The following is a 17,684-nucleotide window of genomic DNA, read 5'->3' as shown; positions in this document are numbered from 1 at the left end:
GTTCTTCTCTGCCAGTTTTGCTTCATCCCAAAACATTGCGAAGATTTCAGGTCCTGGCTCTTGACTTCAAAAAGGGAGAATAATTAGCTTGTGTTTCTCTCTATCTCAGGCCCCAAAGATAACTGTTTAAGTAGAGAACATGCCTTGGTGACTAATGCTAAGCCACAGACCATTTACTGTTGGCAAATGGTTGGCTTCTGTAAGTGTTGCATTTCACACCAAGAGATCAAGGTCATCTCCTACTTTATCTTAAATTAAGGTCCTCACCATCCAGCCCTAAACCATAGTCTAAAATTTGACTTACAAAGAGAGTTGGCTGTTGAACCATTATGTGGGGGGAAAATGTCACTCTGTGACCTATGAAGTAAATAAATATGGCAAGGCTGGGGAGAAGGCTTGCTGCTATACACAGTACTCCTTGTGAGAGGTAGTCAGCGAATTAGAGGGGTTGGTTTTCAAAAGCAGATCTTTGTGTGCTGTGCCTGAACTCCCTATTAAGGATCCAGACCCCTAACAATTATTTGTTAAAAAAAAGAAAGGAGTGTTTTTCTGCCAAAACATAGGAATATAGTTAGAATGCACTTAATGTCATTGTGTGGGAGTGGTAACAAGTTCTTTGCTTCGAACAGTTAACCAGGAATTAATTCTCTGATATAAGTAGACAGAATTCAATAAAAACATCATTTTGAGGGAGTGAGCAGTAGTATTACCTGCCAGGTACCTCCCCACCATGCTCTTAAAAACCAGGATAAGGATTTGTCTCCTCTAGTGAAATCTATAGGGATACAGTGGGGCCACCAGATGTTCTCCTTTAAGCCCCATGTTTTTCCTAAGAGCGAAGCACTCTCCTGTTCTCCATACTATAGATGCTCTGGAACATTGTCTGGATCCCAGTATGACAGAGTGGGAGCGAGGCCGTGAACGGGACGAGTTTGCCCGGGCAGCCCAGCTGTATGTGTCTTCCCATTCGACCTTGTCCTCCAGATTCACGCATGCCAAGCAGGAAGACGATTCAGATCAAGTGGAAGTTCCTCGAGACCAAGAGGTGTGTCGCCATCATGTCTCTACCTGGTGCATTTAAAAATTAAAACCCTGCATGGCCAAATATTTTAAAACTCTCAGTGAAAAGATCAAAATATACATGGCACTAGAGAATTAGAAGTGATTTTTATGCTTTTAGCTTCCAATGCACTTTAACAAAAATGTAGTAAAAGCAGTTTTATAATTTTGGAAGATTGCTTGAAAACTTTTAAATGGAAAGGCTGTCAGGTCGGCTGATGTGACTTCTTGATGAAACAGAGTGAATGTCTTTTCTAGAATGATGTCAGTGATAAGCAGTCGGCTGTGAAGATGAAGATGTTTGGGAAGCTCACCCGAGACACGTTTGAATGGCACCCTGACAAGCTTCTGTGTAAGAGGTTTAATGTCCCTGACCCGTATCCAGAGTAAGTTGGATAAACCTGCCCTTTCCTCAGTGCTTATTCCCCCATATTAAAGCTAATTTTCTTCTTACATGCTCATATAAATTCTTTTTTTCTAGATGAACTTACTTGGAAATGCTTAGAGTTGCAAATTGTGCAGCTTTAACCTCTATTAATTTGTTACTAAAAAAATAAACATCCAGATAGCAAACTTATTTCACATTGAAGATATGCAACTCAGATATGCCGAGTTATAAAAACTTAATGGCTGCCTAATTTGCCACCTTTTCAATGATGCACGTACATTTATATTTAAAATGTTACTTATGTTTTCTAATTCTTTATATAAGTTCAGCACCTTCTCATTTGATTATAAACACTGCAAGAAAGCATATACAGTTGAATCAGAGGCTTTGTCAGAATTTTTAGGTATATAATTTTTTGAACAATGTAGTTGAAAATCCATATATAACCTTCGACTCCCCCAAAGCTTTTCTAATAGTACTGTTGACCAGAAGCCTTACCAACAGCACAGTCAGTTAACACATTATTTTGTATGGTATATGTATCATGTACTGTATTCTTGCAATAAAGTAAGCTAGAGAAAAGAAAATGTTAAGAAAGTCATAAGGAAGAGACAATACATTTATAGTATTTATCGAAAAAAAAAAATCATGTATTAGTGGACTCACATAGTTCAAACTCGTGTTGTTCAAGGGTCAACTGTATTTTTTATCAGTGGAACATTTCCTTAGTGGAAATCCCTCTTCAAAGTTAAATCCTGGTTCTTACTGTAATAAGGAAAATAACTAATGAGCCCTCAAGTTACCCATTATAAATTCTTAAACTGTTTAGAGAAGTGAAAATATCTTAGGGGATCTTTTGAGCCAAGTAGAAGAGCTACTGATGAAAAACATGAGATGGAAAGCTTTATAGGAATTGGATTTGCTTCTCATAGTTGTTATTAACATTATAGTTTCATATTTTCTTTTCAACTCCCAGTTCAACTTTAGTTGGCTTACCAAGAGTGAAACGTGACAAATACTCAGTCTTCAACTTTCTGACACTCCCAGAGACAACTTCCTTGCCTACGACTCAAGCATCAAGTGAAAAAGTACCACAGCACCGAGGTCCTGACAGTGAGTAGGAGGCTTCCTCAGGTCCTTGTGCTGAGTGTGATCTCAACCTCTAGCCTATTGGGAAGACAGAAATAAAGGGTCATCTAATCCTGAGGATACACATAGTGCTAACTCTCCCTCCATTAAGAGAATTGCTCATATGAATACCTTAGCTTATGTTATAATGGTCCAGATGTATACTGTGGGGTTGGGACTCTACCTCAGCATCTGCCACATCCCTATCACTTTGCACGGTGCCTGGTCTAAAGTAGGTTGAATGATGCTCTTGAAAGAATTAAAGAATTGTAATGAAGAACTTGTTGCTTGTTTGCTAATTCTGATATTATATCTATATCCTATGTTTCAGAATCAAGAAAACCATCCAGATGGGATACATCTAAACAAGAAAAGAAAGAAGATTCCATCAGTGAATTCTTAAGTTTGGCTAGATCAAAAGTTGGTCCACCTAAACAAGAGTCCAGTCCATTAGTAAACAAAGAGGAAGAGCATGTGAAGGAACCACTATCAGATAAGGTATTTGGGGCTTCCAGGTTCTCTTTGTCAGGCTGGCTGTGGCCTTTAACTTTCTCTATGGTGATGCTTTTTCATTACCCAATAGCAGAGGTCAGCACATTTTCTATGAAGGGCCAGATATTAAATATTATAGGATCTATGAGCCATAGTCTCTATTACTATTCAGCTTTGCTGTTGGGTGTGAAAGGAACCACAGGCAATATGAAAACAATTGGGTATATCTATGTTTCAATAAAACTTTATTTACAAAAACAGGCAGCAGGTTGGATTTGGCCCCTGGCCTGTAGTTTGCCAACACCTGCTCTATAGTCCAACAGTTTGAATCGTAGCTTACATCATTTGAAGGGAGGTTATAAACTTCTCTGCCTAGAATGGCTTTCACTTAGCATCAACCATCGAAACAAAATTCAATATATTTGTATTGGAAAATGTAATTTTTCAAGCAATAAGCATTCTCTTTTGTGGAGACTACTGAGAAAAACATCTACTGAGTTTTTTAAAAAATTTCTCTTTTAATAGTTACAAGTTGAACTTAATAAAAAGTTGGTTTTATTTCTTAGCTTCATTTACAATTTTTATTTTATTTTTCAAATTAACCTTCATTAAAATTGACTTTTTTTGATGTACAGTTCAAGGAGTTTTTACACATATGTAGATACATGTACTCACTACCACAATCAGGATGCATAATTCAACCCCCCCCCGCCAAAAAAAAACTCCCTCATGCTGTCCCTTTGTAGTCCTACCCCCTCTTTACCCTAAGTCCCAGTCAACCCTTGATCTCTGTCTCTATAGTTTTGCTCTTTCCAGAGTTTTCTGTAAATGGAATCAGACAGTATGCATATATAGCCTTTTGAGCCTGGCTTCTTTCATTCAGCATCATACCTTTGAGATTTATAGGTATTTTGCATGTATCAGTAGTTCATTCCTTTTTATTGCTGAATACTATTTTATTGTCTGTGTGTACCACAGTTTGTTGGTTTGTTCACTCTTTAAGGACATAAGGTTATTTCCAGCTTTTGGCTATTATAAATAAAGCTGCTATGAACATTTAGGTGCAGATTTCTGTGTAGACATAAGTTTTCATTTTCCTAAGGTAAATTCCTAGTAGTGAGAGTGCTGGGTAATTTTACTTCTAGATTTAACCTTATAAGAAACTGCCAAACTGTATTCCAAAGTGGTTTTTGCTTTAGGTATTTCAAATCTCTCTTCTTAGATGTATACTCTATTTAGGATAATTATTATTTTTTGGTGAATTGATTCTTATCATTATGTAATATCACTCTTTATCCTTGGTAATTTGCATAGTATGTATTTTTCCATCCTATTAACTATTTCATTATATTTAAAGTGAGTTTTTATAAACAGGTCATTGTCTTTGGGTCTTTTAAAAAATACATGTGATAATCTATGTTTTAATTTGTGTGTTTTTTTATCCATGATGATTTATGATGATAGTTCCATGATTAATTTTTTCTTTTTTTATTATTAGTTTCAAGTATACATTAATTTGTGTTTTGATTATTTGTGTTTAATGTAATTTGTTGATATATTTGAATTTGGGTCTACAGTTTTATTATTTGTTTTGTCTGTTCCCACTCTTTTTTGTTCCTCTTTTTCTCCTTTTCTGCCTTCTTTTGTATTACTTGAATAATATTTAGTATTCCATTTTAATATATCTTAATATTTTTACTCTCAATTTTTTTTAGTGATTAGGTATTACAATATACATACTTACCTTTTCGGTTTACTTAGAATTGATATTTTACCATTTCAAGTGGATTGTAGAAACCTCATCACTATTTAGGTCCCTGTTCTCCCCCTGTTTTAAATTGTCTTCTACACATACACTGAAAACCTTATCGTTATCAGAAACTTTTGATTTTTGCTTGCAGTGGTGTATAAATTTTAAAGAAATGTTAAGAAGATAATAGTCTATTTCATTGACACAGATATTTGCCATTTCTGTTATTCCTTCGTTCCTGAAGGTCGTTTCTGTTATTCCTTCGTTCCTGAAGGTCGTTTCCCTCTCTCGTCATTTTCTTCTATCTGAGGAACTTCTTTCAGCATTTCCTTTAGAGAAGTTCCAACAACTGATTTTCTTAATTTTCCTTAACCTGCAAATGTCCTGTATTTCATCTTCATTCCTGATTTCTTTTAGTTCTTTAAAAATGTTGTACCACTTTCTTCTGGCCTTTCTGATTTCTGATGAGAAATCTATACTCATTCAAATAATTATTATTCTCCTTATAGTGATGTGATTTTTTCCTCTAGATATATGATTACGATGTGTCTGGGCACAGATTTCTTTGAGATTATTTTGTTTGGGGTTTGCTGAGCTTCTCGACTCTTTAAGTTTGTCTTTCACCCAATTTGGACATTTCCAGCCATTATTTTTTCCAATATTTCTGCACCACACTTTCACTCCTCCGTTCATTTTTTAAATTTTGAACCACTCCTCTCTGTTCAAATTAGATAATTTCTATTGATCTGTCTTCAGGTTCACTGACTCTTTCCTCTGTCATCTATATTCTGATATTGAGCTCATTCAGTGAATTTTTAATTTTGGTTATTGTATTTTTCATTTATAGAATTCCTATTTGGTTCTTTATACCTTTTATTTCTTTGCTGAAATAATTTATTTCTATCTTCTTGTTTGTTTGTCCTTATTCTTGGAGCATGGTTGTAAAAAAAAGGACATTTTTATCATTTTGGGTTGGCATCTTTTGATTTTTTTTGAAAAGAAAACATGATTTTCAATATTCACAACTTCTTATTTGTTTCTAAATGTCAGAGTTCTTGGTCAGACTTGAAAACACTTTAAAACAAGTCCTTGGCAACCTCCAGATTATTCTTGGTGACCTTGATATCCCTCTGGCCAAAGTCTTGAGACCAAAAGGGCATATAAGTATTGTCTTTTGCAAGTTGAGATTTTGCCTGGTTGTTTAGATACCAAGCAATTTTGGATTGTATTGTGGACATTTTGAATATTATGTCATGGGACCCTGGGTCTCGTCCAAATTCGAAGGAGAACATTGGTTTTTCATTCGGTTTTATTTTGCTAAAGCAGACACTCGACCTAATTAGGTTCAAACTGCAGTTGCAACCCACGTTCTGTGGGCTGTGGTTCAAAAGTCATTCCAGTCTTCAGAACCTTTATAGTAGTGTTCAGACCTTCCCTGCACGTGTACTTCCCAGGGCTGCTCTAGGACCTGGCTGGTAGTTAACTCCATGGTTCTGTTATCAAAGACTTTGGTTTGCTGCTTAGAGTCAGACCCATGCAAGCATAGCTTAGAGGGGAGCCAGAAGCTCATAGAGCACTTTATAGGATCACCCTCTTCAGCTCCTCCTTCATGAGCTTCCTGACACTTTGAGTCTGTGGGCTCCCTCTTCCATCCTCCAGTCAGAAACCTAGGACTTCGTTTCCCTGCTCTGCCTTATACTTCCTGTGACTTTCTCTGCAGCTGGAGTCAAGTGGCAGGAGGGTAGGAAGGTGGAAAAGCAGTGGGATTCAGTTCAGTGACATAAAACCCTGCTCGTGGATTCTGGCTCTGCGATATGGTCATTAGATTAGAAAGCCTTCTGATTGTCTCAAAAACCTATTGAGATAGTATTTGGGTAATTTTGCCTGGAAAGTCTCGGTTCTTGCCTTTTCATTTATTAGTCATGTAACCTTAAGAAGGTCTCTTCCCCTCTCTGGGCTATTTAATATTTTTTCTTTGGAAACTTTCTGAGTAAGCACACCTTTTGGTGTAAGGTGTATGTGGGGGTGTGGTGAGGGAGCTTCACAAACATAGATGCTGTATATTTGGTGTGTGTTGTTGCTGTCACTTAATTCTATTACAGCTCCTATTACATTCTGGAAAAAAAATTCTAAGAGTAGAATATCTCATGTACTTATATCAGCTCTGCTTGTACATTTAATAATCTAGACATCATTAAAAGCCAGAACTGTCTGAACACAGAAGTCAGCCAACTGTCATTCAGTTTATTGCCCATGCATGTAACATTGGTATTTGTGTTTTGCTATAAATATATCTGATTCATGATTTTTCTAGGAATTGTTACCATGATTTCCTGTGCTTCAGTATAGGGCTTTTTCTTTTGACTTTTTGTATGATTAAAAAAAAAAAATTTGAAACAATCTCAAAAATTTAAATACAGTACAGATCATTTTTTTCCTAAACACTTGAGCACAAGTTGCCAGCCAGAAGCCCCATCATCTCTGTGTTTCCTTCAAAGGACATCCTCCTATATAATCACAGTATCTCCATCAAAATCAGGAGATTAACACTGATATATTACTGTGATCTAATCTTCAGAACCCATTCAAGTTCTACCAGTTGTACTAATAATGTCATTTATAGCAAAAAGGATGCAGTTTGGCATCACTTGTTGCATTTAGCTGTCAATCTCCTTATTCTCTTCAGCCTGGGACAGTTCTTCAGTCTTTCCTTGACTTTTATAATCTTTATACTTTTGAAGATACAGGCCACTTTGTTATAGAATGTCCCCCAATTTGGGCTTATCTGATGTTTCCTCATGACTAGATTCAGGTTCTGCATCTTTGGCAGGAATTTCTCAGAAAGGATGCTGCTGTGCTCTCATCGATCCCGTCATTGATCCCAACAGCAGGATGTTGATTTGTCCCATGACTGGTGATGTTCACTTTGAGTAAGGTGGTGCTTGCCAGGTTTTTTCACTGTAAAGTTAGTTGTTTCACCTTTCTAATTAATAAGTACTTTTATTTATTCATTTTAAATTCATTTATACTTAATCATTTTTAAAAAATATTTAAGAGCTTTAAATATAAATACCCTGTTTCTCATCAAACTATTTCTTTATATCACTGTGGACTCATGGTTTCTTCTTTTATCCTAATGGATAAATTTGGTACTATCATTATTTATTTTACTGCTCAAGTGGTCCTAGTTTGGCTAAATGGAGCCCCTTCAGGTTGGCTTCTGTGTCCTTTTGCTATATCCCTCTTACTCCCTCTTACTCTCTGAGCATGTCCTTGCGTTCTGGCACAGTAAGATTTTCTGGGCTTCTCTTATTATTTCTCAGCTCCAGCTCTAGACTCAGTCCTTTCTCCAAGGTACCCTAGTTACTTTTAGTGAGGATTGGTCTACTTTTCCTCTTCATCTTCTAAAGTAAAATAGTTTACTTTAAAACCACAAATGCCACTGTCTTGTACCAGTTTTCGTCATGTGAGTATTTGTAAATTTGCTTCGTAAATTGGAGGTGGTGTGGTCTGGGGGAGGGACCCCTGGCTGAGAGCATGGAGAAGAGCTGGGTCGTAGAGTCCAGATCCAGTCCATGGCGCTTACCATGAGTGCATCACTGACAGAGGCTCTCATCTCTGACCTGGGTTCTCCAGTGGTAAAATGGAAGGACTAAGTGAATCCTGATCTTGGCTGGTCCTGAGGCTCCCTTGTATTCCTTAGCACATTATAGTACCTAGTGTCTTTCTGGTGGTAAGCTGTTGGAGGATGGGAATGGCTTCTTCTTCATACCTTTGATTTTTGTTTATTGAACCGAATGTGTACAAAGTTACTGCCTCTTTATTTGGTTAATATGACTGTCCATATTTGGACTTCTTTTAGGAAGGATGATGTGTAATTGCAAAGGGAAGTTCTGTGGACATTTTATCAGCATGTTCCTGGCCCCCTCTCCATTGTATGGAGGGCTCAGCATTCTCTTCAACATTTTCATATTAGTAGTCAGTCTTCATTGCATTGGATAGACTCTTGAAGAAGGGACAGAGGCACTGTGCTGTTTCCTACTACATATTTTTGGGTCCTCTGCAATTCTGATTAATGACCTAGCTCCATGAGAGATTTTAGCTACTTCTGCCATTCAACACATTCTACAGTTGTCGAATCAGAAACACCACAAAAATAAGTGCAGTATGAGTGATCATTGTTTAGTTAGGTAGTTAGTATGTAGGAATGGAGACCAAGTACCTGAGCATAAACATCAGAGTGTGTGTGTGTGTGTGTCTGTGTGTGTGTGTTCTAGAATGTTTTGCTTCTTTCACCCTTGCTTCTTCATTTCTGACTCTTATTTCACTGTTAATACAGCCGGTAAACAAAGGTGTGGATTCACAGACTGAAGGAGAAGGTAGCCGCCCATCCATGGACTTATTCAAGGCCATCTTTGCCAGCTCCTCCGAAGAAAAGTCTTCATCCTCTGAGGATGAGCAGGGTGACAGCGAGGATGATCAGGAGGGTACTGAGGAGGCCAACTTCAAAAGTTCCCAAGAGACTGACTTGGTGGAAACATCATCTGTGGCACACAGTACGTCAGTATTTCAGACTTTGGGATCTAAAGAAGGAAATGATGATGTCTCTAAAGAAACTGCTGCTTTGTTTAGTGTGTAATTTTAAACTAGGATAGTTGACAATCAATGATGTTTTAACCTTTTATAATTTTAATTGGGGTAAAGCAGGGTTCCATTTTTTCTATCTGGTATATTTTTAGGATAGCTGTGTTCAATAATGTTGATTTTGCCACTTACTCTGGTTGAATTTCCTACTTACCCTGGTAGTAAAGTTTTCATTTAAAAAAAATAGCTTTTTTTTTTTTTAAACCTGATTGATGAGGTGGTGCTAGGATCGATTACTGGATAACATTTGGTCATGAAATATAAAGGCGTCTTCCTGATTTCCTCTATATAGGGCACTTTGTATGCTCTGGATCAAGCATCAGATAAGCATTGCCTGGTCCATAGGAGCACTTGGTAGATGGGGTCTATTCTCATTACTATGAGTCTGACGTTTGGTTCGTAGCTTGTCCTGCTTGTTCCAGTTACCCCAGTCAGGAGTTCTGGCATAAGGAAGGAGGCTGTCTGGTACTTGCAATGGCAGGAGCCCTTTCAGATGCTTGGGTGGGTAGTCAGAATTTCTCATTTCAGTCTTAGAATATTCTGCCTGCCTCTGTCAGCCCGTGGTGGACTTGTGTACAATTTTTGAGGGCCTTTAACCAAAAAGTTATATAATGGTACAAAATATTGTTTCTTCTTAGGTGATTGCAAATGTCAGTCTATTTCTTATTTCTGTGGAAAAAACTGAACTTGTATTTTATTACAAAGTCCTATATACTTGAATTTTATAAATAGAAAAATATAGAAAGTTTAAGTCCCTTGGAATCCTTCTTCCCAGAGAGAGATAACCACTGTGAACACTCTTGATGCATATTTTTCCAGACTTTTCCCACTTTTAGCTCTTCTATCTGAAAACATCTGTTTTAAAAAATGAGATTATTAATGTGAACATGATAATTTGTTTATATTTAGTTTTTCTCCTCTTTGATAATTTGAGTGAAATTAAGCCTTCTGAGCCAGAACATAGGCTTATATCCCTGTTTGTAAGTTTTATTTTTCTCAGATAGCCCTTCCTTGAGGACATCTTTGAACACTTCAGGCCACAGTAGGTGATCCAGAGCGTTTGCTTTACATACCCTTACGTTACAGCCACTGGTGCACCTGGTTGCAGGCACCCTCGTGTGACTGTCTTCCCAGTTCTAATGCCCATGAGGCTGGAGGTCAGGTCTGCGTGTTCACTGCTATGTCCTCAGCACCTGGCATGAGCTAGTTAAGCAAAGTGGTGAAGAGAAACACATGTTCTCTGGTGGCAACAGACATTTATTAGAGATGCAAACACATTAATATTTGGCAAATATATGAAATACCCTGGTGTTTTTCAGCTAGCGAGTCGCGCCCCCAGGAGCCTGCAACTTCCTTCCTGATACAAAAGATGCAGATAGATGAAAGAGAAGAGTTCGGCCCACGGCTGCCTCCCGTCTTCTGCCCCAGTGAGTCGAGAGCTCCTTGGTTCACCTCTTTGCATCGGCACCAGAGTCTCCCCTGAGATATGACAACTCTGTGTTATGTCCACCCTTCTAATCCAACATGAGGCCAACCGAATATATACATTGTTTCTGGTTTATCTGTTCTCAGCCACATTTTGAAACTCCACCTAGTGCCTAAATTATGATAGCTATTGCTTTATAGGTTCAGAGACCTTTACACTTTTTTTTTTCTTTTTAAATTTCAGATACTTAACAATAGAGCCCTAAGTATCTCGAATGTTGTCACTTATAGAAAAGAAAAGCAAAAATCTAGGACCCAAAGATGGAAAGGGAATTGCAGGGAGAAGGGTACTGTAAGACTTTTTATACTTTGGCTAATGTAGCAAATCAAATCAAATCAATTCTTTCAGAAGTAAATACAGCCCATCCTCCTCCCCTAATAACTGTTAACAGTTCCTGTTCAGTGCCATCTGAAATTGACATCTCTCATTAAAATGTTTAGACTAGTTTCTCACCTGTTTGAAGGCTGGGTTAACAAACATCTGAAGACATGGCCCAGGTATATAAATAACATCTAAGTCAGTTACCTACTTTGTAGTTTCCTATATTGTCCACATATACATATTGGTTTGGTTAATTAATCTAGCCTTCAAAGAGATAAGAAGCAGAGAGGAGTAAAAGTGTAAAGTGTTGAAAAATTACAGTGAATGTATTTCTTATTCGCTTTAGTTATTCAAATCTTTAGCTTAAAATAAGTGTGTCAGCTCTTGTCTTGAAAGCTAAGTTAGTTATGCCATGTCCTAGACTGTCCTTGATATCCTTGTAATCGTTAATAACTGAATTTGGTCTATTGAGGGGAAATGGTTTTCCAAAAACTAACATTAAAAAAAAAAAAAAAAAGTTTGGGAAGGTCAGTTTTTGAAATATTTGGCCAAAATATGTAACTAGAAAACTGTAGGCAACTCTTAACTGGGTTTGGAAAATATCCACTTTTGAACCACCTTAGAATTTTTCTTTAGGTGGAAAAAGGTGATGTAATAATTTATACTATTTCTGTTATTGTGACTTTTTGCTGATTTGGGGACCTGGAAATGAACAACCCACGAAAACATTTTGGTCAGTATTTGGAGGTGGAGAATTCAGGTGCCTGCAACTTGTCATTTTAACGATTACATATATCATGTTGCTCTGGTGCTAGTTTTTGGTGTTTCTTCTGATAATACAAATTCATGTCAAATGTGCTTTTGTAAAGAGAGGATGATGTGAGAGGAGCTGACATTTATGTGCCAGATTCCGGGCTATGGGATTCATGCGTGTGGTCCTGTCCAATCCTCTCTATGTCCCTAAGAAGACAGGGATTTTTGTTATCCCTTTTTTATAGAAGGGGAAACTGAGACTCAAAGAGGTTAAGCAATGTGCCAAAGATCACAGCTGGCTGCAGAGCTGAGGTTCAGACTCTGGTTCGTCTCTGAGCTCACCTGAGGATGTTAAATTACAAAAGGTTTATTGGCATTCTGTCTGACTTTATCTTCATCTGACGTCATCTGACAGAAAAGGCTGTGTCAGATACTGGTTGGGTCACACAGGTCTTATGTTGAGATTTCTGCAGTTTCTAAATATAGAGCTAACGTGATGTGCTAATCCATTTGTTTATCAGTGAGGTAGGGCAGGAGTTCTACCTTAATGTTAAACATCAAGGCACATTCCCAATTCAATCAATTAGCCTTTATTTTCCCCCAGAGTTCATGTGCTTATTACATTTGTATTTTAGATGCCCGTCAGAAACTTGAGGCTCCTCAAAAAGAGAAACATAAAAAGAACAAAGAAAAACATAAGACCAAGAAAGAACATAGACGGAGGAGAGAGAAGGTGAGTAACTTCTGAGTGTCCCAGGATCAGGGTGTGGGGTCTGATGCCCCCGCTTCTGTCGTCCAGACAGACTCTCAGATGTGACACACGAAGCCCATCGAAGAGTGCATCTTGTTGCCAGGATGAGGGCACATGGGTTCCTCGACACCCTGACAGAAGTGTGGACTAGACATTCAATGTAAACTCTCGATTTTCAGAACTTTGTTTTTATTCAGCCAGACTATTTAAACTGGTTGTACTTTGAAAAATTTTAAATCTATAAGCATTAAAAAGTATGAAAAAGGACATTTAAGTGTCTTTGAGTAATGGTTGAGTTTTAAATAATGAAACGATTTTATTTAATTATTCATTCCATATTAATGTAGGTATTCTTTTGAACACTTCTCAACTACTTTGTCATCATCATACATAAAGATGTTGGTCCGTAGCTTGCCATTTGAAGTGAAGGAAACCTGAACGAGTAGTGCGTGTTCACTGTTGACATCCCTCATTTCATCGTCCATGTCTTCTTTTCAGTTAGGCACAGGCTTTTAATTCAGTTAATGTTAGTGTCAGGTACCCAAAGTCGTCTGGGCAGTAGTTGGATCAATTAGAAATAGTTCCCTTACTGGCTGTCAGAAAAAAAGATTCCTGAGCATAGAGGGTAAGAAAAGTTCTCTTGTAGAGAAAGGAAAAAAATTGGTGCTGACAGGTTCAAAAATCAAATTCGTTTATTTCTTAGCAGTGTTCCTGCTTTTCTCTGACTGCCTACCAGTTTCTTCTTTGTGCATTTCTAGGGCACTTGCCATCCTGATGTGTAGTTTATCACATATGCCTAACAAAATGGACCAGTCAGGTTCATAGGAGGTGGCAGGGGTCACCTTGGATAAGATGGGGGCTAAGTGTCGAGACAATATCCTGCCTATATCCTTCTGGTTCTGCTGTGTGTCACTAGAGGGTCATTTCTATGAGTGTGTGCAGGTGGAGAGAGTGCACAGCTGTATGTTCCTGGTCTGTCTCATACTAAATTAAAGCTCAATCCAAATGAGATTTTTTTGTTTTTGTTTTTAAACAACTCTAGCTATCAAATGTCTCATTATCCCGAATTAGGGAGGGAAACATGTATGTGTGTGTGTCTTTGTCCACCACTAACAGCTCCTTCTTTTTCTTTTTTAAGAAAAAGAAACACCGGAAGCACAAACACAAAGGCAAGCAAAAGAATAAAAAATCAGAGAAAAGTAGTAGTTCTGAGAGTACAGACAGCAGTGACAGCCAGAGTGGTGAAGAAGGGACCGCAGACATGTCACCCCAAGAACTGCTGAGACGGTAGGCAACAGGAGACAGTGGTTTTCGGAGACCTTTCAAAGGCTTATTAAAATCTCGTTGTATTTGCTTAGAGGCAAATGTCAGAAGTGATAAATCTGCATATTAGTCTTTTTTAAAAAGTTAATTTTTAATTACATAAGTAATATGTGAATATATTATCATTGTGAAAGTTCATTCCTTAGAGATAAAACATAAAATGGCCCCTGACCAATTCCCCAAACCTCCTCTTTCCACAGTAACCTCTGCTGTCACTTTCATATGTAACTTTGAAGAATTTTTTGAACAACCACACACATGTAACATACATATACACACATTTTGTTATGCATTTTTAATATAATATAATTTTATGTAGCATAAATCTATAAGGTATGAACATTTAGAATGAATAAATACTGCCCAGTTGTTTCCAAAAGTGGCTGTATCAGTTTAAATTATGAAAGCAGCTGTTATTATATCAATTACAAACAGTATAAAAATGTTTGCCAGTATGATGGGTAAAGAATGGCATCTCATTTTAATTTGCATTTCCTGGATTGTTAGTCAGGTTGAGCATCCTTTGCTATGTGTCTCAGCCTTTGCCATGTGCTCTCTCATGAATAGCTTGCTCATGTCCTTTGCACAGTATTCTGTTTTCTGTTAGTTTCTTTTACTGGTTTTTAGGTACTGTTTTACTGATTTTTAGGGATTAAAAATAATAATTCTGGATATTAATCCTTTTTGTTTTACTGTGTTACCTATCATATGATTTTAACTGCCTTTATTGTATAGAAACTTTAAGTTTTGGTGCACTCAGCTTTACCAATTTTCTTTGTTGGTCTGTTTTACATTTTTGTTTTTTGAAGTTTTTCATTACACACACACACTTACAATTCTCATGCTTTTATTATAGTTTTGATTTTGTTTCGTATATTTGGATTTTTTTTTTTTTTTGCAAACAGAGTAAGGTAGGCATCTAATTTATCTTTCTCCAAATGGATAGGCAATTGTATCAGTTGGGGTGAGTAAGCTAGCTGCGATTAAAAAGAACCCCTACATCTCAGTGGTATAGAACAGTGAAGCCTAATAGAATTGAGCTGTCTGGTTTTTCAGTTTGTATCTAACTTTCCTTCTCTCTCACTTTTATTTCATTTTCCAGGCTAAAACGTCTTCCGCTAAGGAGGCAGTAATTGAATTCTGCCCTGGCCTGTCCTAGTACCAGATCGCTTCCAGGATGGAAACTCATTGAATGCTCAGTTAATACATTGTACAGATTGTATTTATATGTAAATTCATGCTGTAAAATAATTTTTAAAACCTTGACATTGCAAAGGCTGTCTTGGAAGGTTGCAGAAATTGCTTTCTATTTTTAATTTTAGTGTCGAACAAATTCAGACTGTACAGTTTAATTAAAATGAAAATTTTTTATTCATGAATTTTTTTCTTGAAATTTTAAAGCAGAGGTGAAAAGTGAAGCCTTTCTATTGTTTTGTTAGGAAGTAAGCAGAGTCCGGATAAGGACAGTTGGACTTAGTTAAGAACTTGCACAAGAAGGAGGCAGTCCCTTGCTTTCTGATGCCTGTGGTTTCCCTGGGAGTGTGGTTCCTCCCTCTGGGGGTTGATGGTGGTGGCCAGGAGTCCAGTGTGTGGCACAGTGCCGCAATCCTGGCAAGTGGCCTCAGCCTTTCAAGGTAGATGTCACCAAAGTGTCTGAGGCACCCAGACCAAGAGCAGGAGAGTGTGCATCCACTCCTTGCTCTGAGGCTGCTTCATCTGCACTGATGAGACCTTTGAAAAAACTACAGACTTTTTTACATTATCAAAGTAACATCATAAAATGAGAACAATTTTAAAAGGAAGAAAGGTACTTTTACCACTTCTACCCATTCAGACATGGCAACTTAAGCTTGCTTGCTTTTTTTTTTTTTTAATGCCTACAGAACCTAGTATTCCTAGGTGGTCTCCCATCCAAGTACTAACCACGCCCAAACCTGCTTAGCTTCCGAGATCAAAAGAGACTGGGCACGTTCAGGGTGGCATGGCCATAGGCTCCTCCAGTCTTTCTAGCAGTGGGATTGCTATCGACCAGATGTGACATTTCGTTCTCTGTTATTGTCACTGGCATTGTGACAGATATTTCCTTCATGTTCTTATATGGTATGTCTACCTGCCCCAAATAGCTGCGTCTTAATTCATCCAGGGCCTATTCTCTAACTTACTGACTATTTCTCTGTTGTCAACATGAGTGGGTCGGTCCGGAGCCCTTACACAGGCTGAGGACACGGAAATCGTCCTGAGAGAGGGAGCCAGGGAGACCCAAATGGAGGTCGCGAGGATGAGACCACTGGTTTCACATGCTTGGTGTTGTTCCTTTTGTGCCCAGAATGTGAAGCCCATTTTTCCCGGGCGTGGGGCGGGGTTGGGGTCGGGGTGGGGGTGGGGTGGCGGATGGAACTATTTCTGCAGCGAGCGAAGGCAGTGAGATGGCCGAGCCCGGGGAGGACATGTTAGTTCCAAGGGCTGGGCATGGAGCCGTGGGCGCGTGGGGCCGCCGTTTGCCGCTAGACCCCAGTGTCGGCCACCAGCAGGCGGGGCTCCGAGATGGCTTCCCAGACACCGCGCTCCCCCAGCTCCCCAAAAGCCCAGGACAAGAACAGGAAGACAGCGCTCCAGGAATCCACCATGCAGCCGCCCGTGGTCCCAGCGGCCGAGGGCGCACAGGAGTCCCACAGGGTGCCCTGGGCTACCTTGGTCAAGGCCTACACCCAAATACAGCTGTCGATCTTGGAGGCGCAGCGGGGCCGGCTTCTGGCTTCCCTCAACCCCCTGGACTTAAACCAGGACTTGCCACCACCCATGCCTCCGATGCCTGAAAAGAAGTCTTGGGGCGACCAGGAGCCCCTCTCCAAGGTCAGAACCGCCCCTGGGGTGGGGGTGGTGGCTTGTTCCGCACGTGGGGAGGGCACGAGCTGGCAAGAAACCTGTGAGAGACCCACCTGGCTTTGCTAGGACCCCCAGTGAAACCCTGGGTCCAGTCACCTGCCAGAGACACACCTGGTGGGCAGAGCCTTGGAAGTAGCCCAGGCGCTCCCTGCTGTCATCTCTGAGGAAACAGGGCTGTCCTAGGAGAGGAGGACTGTGTTCCAAAGTGGCTACCCTGACCCAACCCAGACCCAGTAGTCTCCAGCTGAGCCTCCCAAATGTCCCTATGATGACGCTCCCAAGTGCCTACCCCAGGGTCAGTGGAGGAGCCCTTCCCACCCATTAAACAGCACCAAAAGTAACAGAAAACTTAGAGTAATAATAAAGTGAAATAGATAAATAAAAACCTAACAATACTACTTTGGTATCTGAGAGACATTACATTGATGAAACAAAGGCTGGCAGATGGAAAGAGGAAATAATCTGCGAACAGAGAATTCTTGGGGCTGAAAGAGGATTTCCAAACCCAAATTGGAGAGGGGAGAACTGAAACACAAAATTAGAAAATAAACTCATGAGATTCTCTGAGAACTCAGAGAAAAATATATAAAGGAACAATAATTATGAGAGAAAAGATGAGCATGCAAGAGAGATCTAGATCCTGAAGAATCAACATACATGTAAGAGGTGTGGAGAGAAGGAAAGAAATCAGCAGGAAACAGTG

The 17,684-nt window shown here is 39.0% G+C and overlaps 2 protein-coding genes and 1 pseudogene across 2 annotated transcripts in view; 2 read left to right on the top strand and 1 right to left on the bottom strand.

Moving 5' to 3' along the window:
* The window catches only part of GPATCH1 (G-patch domain containing 1), a 38,136-nt gene extending 22,662 nt beyond the window's left edge, over nucleotides 1–15,474 (top strand). The window contains exons 10-18 of the mRNA XM_023537698.1: nucleotides 782–1,045; nucleotides 1,318–1,445; nucleotides 2,424–2,560; nucleotides 2,907–3,073; nucleotides 9,157–9,373; nucleotides 10,781–10,888; nucleotides 12,657–12,754; nucleotides 13,911–14,059; nucleotides 15,198–15,474. Coding sequence (XP_023393466.1) covers nucleotides 782–1,045; nucleotides 1,318–1,445; nucleotides 2,424–2,560; nucleotides 2,907–3,073; nucleotides 9,157–9,373; nucleotides 10,781–10,888; nucleotides 12,657–12,754; nucleotides 13,911–14,059; nucleotides 15,198–15,228 — 1,299 coding nt within the window. The 3' untranslated portion in view covers nucleotides 15,229–15,474. The remainder of the gene's footprint in view (nucleotides 1–781; nucleotides 1,046–1,317; nucleotides 1,446–2,423; nucleotides 2,561–2,906; nucleotides 3,074–9,156; nucleotides 9,374–10,780; nucleotides 10,889–12,656; nucleotides 12,755–13,910; nucleotides 14,060–15,197) is intronic.
* A 495-nt stretch (nucleotides 15,475–15,969) lies between these two features.
* On the bottom strand, nucleotides 15,970–16,088 carry LOC111746662 (annotated as a pseudogene).
* A 407-nt stretch (nucleotides 16,089–16,495) lies between these two features.
* The window catches only part of WDR88 (WD repeat domain 88), a 37,709-nt gene continuing 36,520 nt past the window's right edge, over nucleotides 16,496–17,684 (top strand). Inside the window, exon 1 of the mRNA XM_023537697.1 lies at nucleotides 16,496–16,948. Coding sequence (XP_023393465.1) covers nucleotides 16,640–16,948 — 309 coding nt within the window. The 5' untranslated portion in view covers nucleotides 16,496–16,639. The remainder of the gene's footprint in view (nucleotides 16,949–17,684) is intronic.

Source organism: Pteropus vampyrus, unplaced genomic scaffold, assembly GCF_000151845.1.
Source record: "Pteropus vampyrus isolate Shadow unplaced genomic scaffold, Pvam_2.0 Scaffold196, whole genome shotgun sequence".
NCBI classification, from domain to species: Eukaryota; Metazoa; Chordata; class Mammalia; order Chiroptera; family Pteropodidae; genus Pteropus; species Pteropus vampyrus.
Note: the sequence above shows the minus strand (reverse complement) of the source record. Positions and strands in the feature narration are given on the sequence as shown.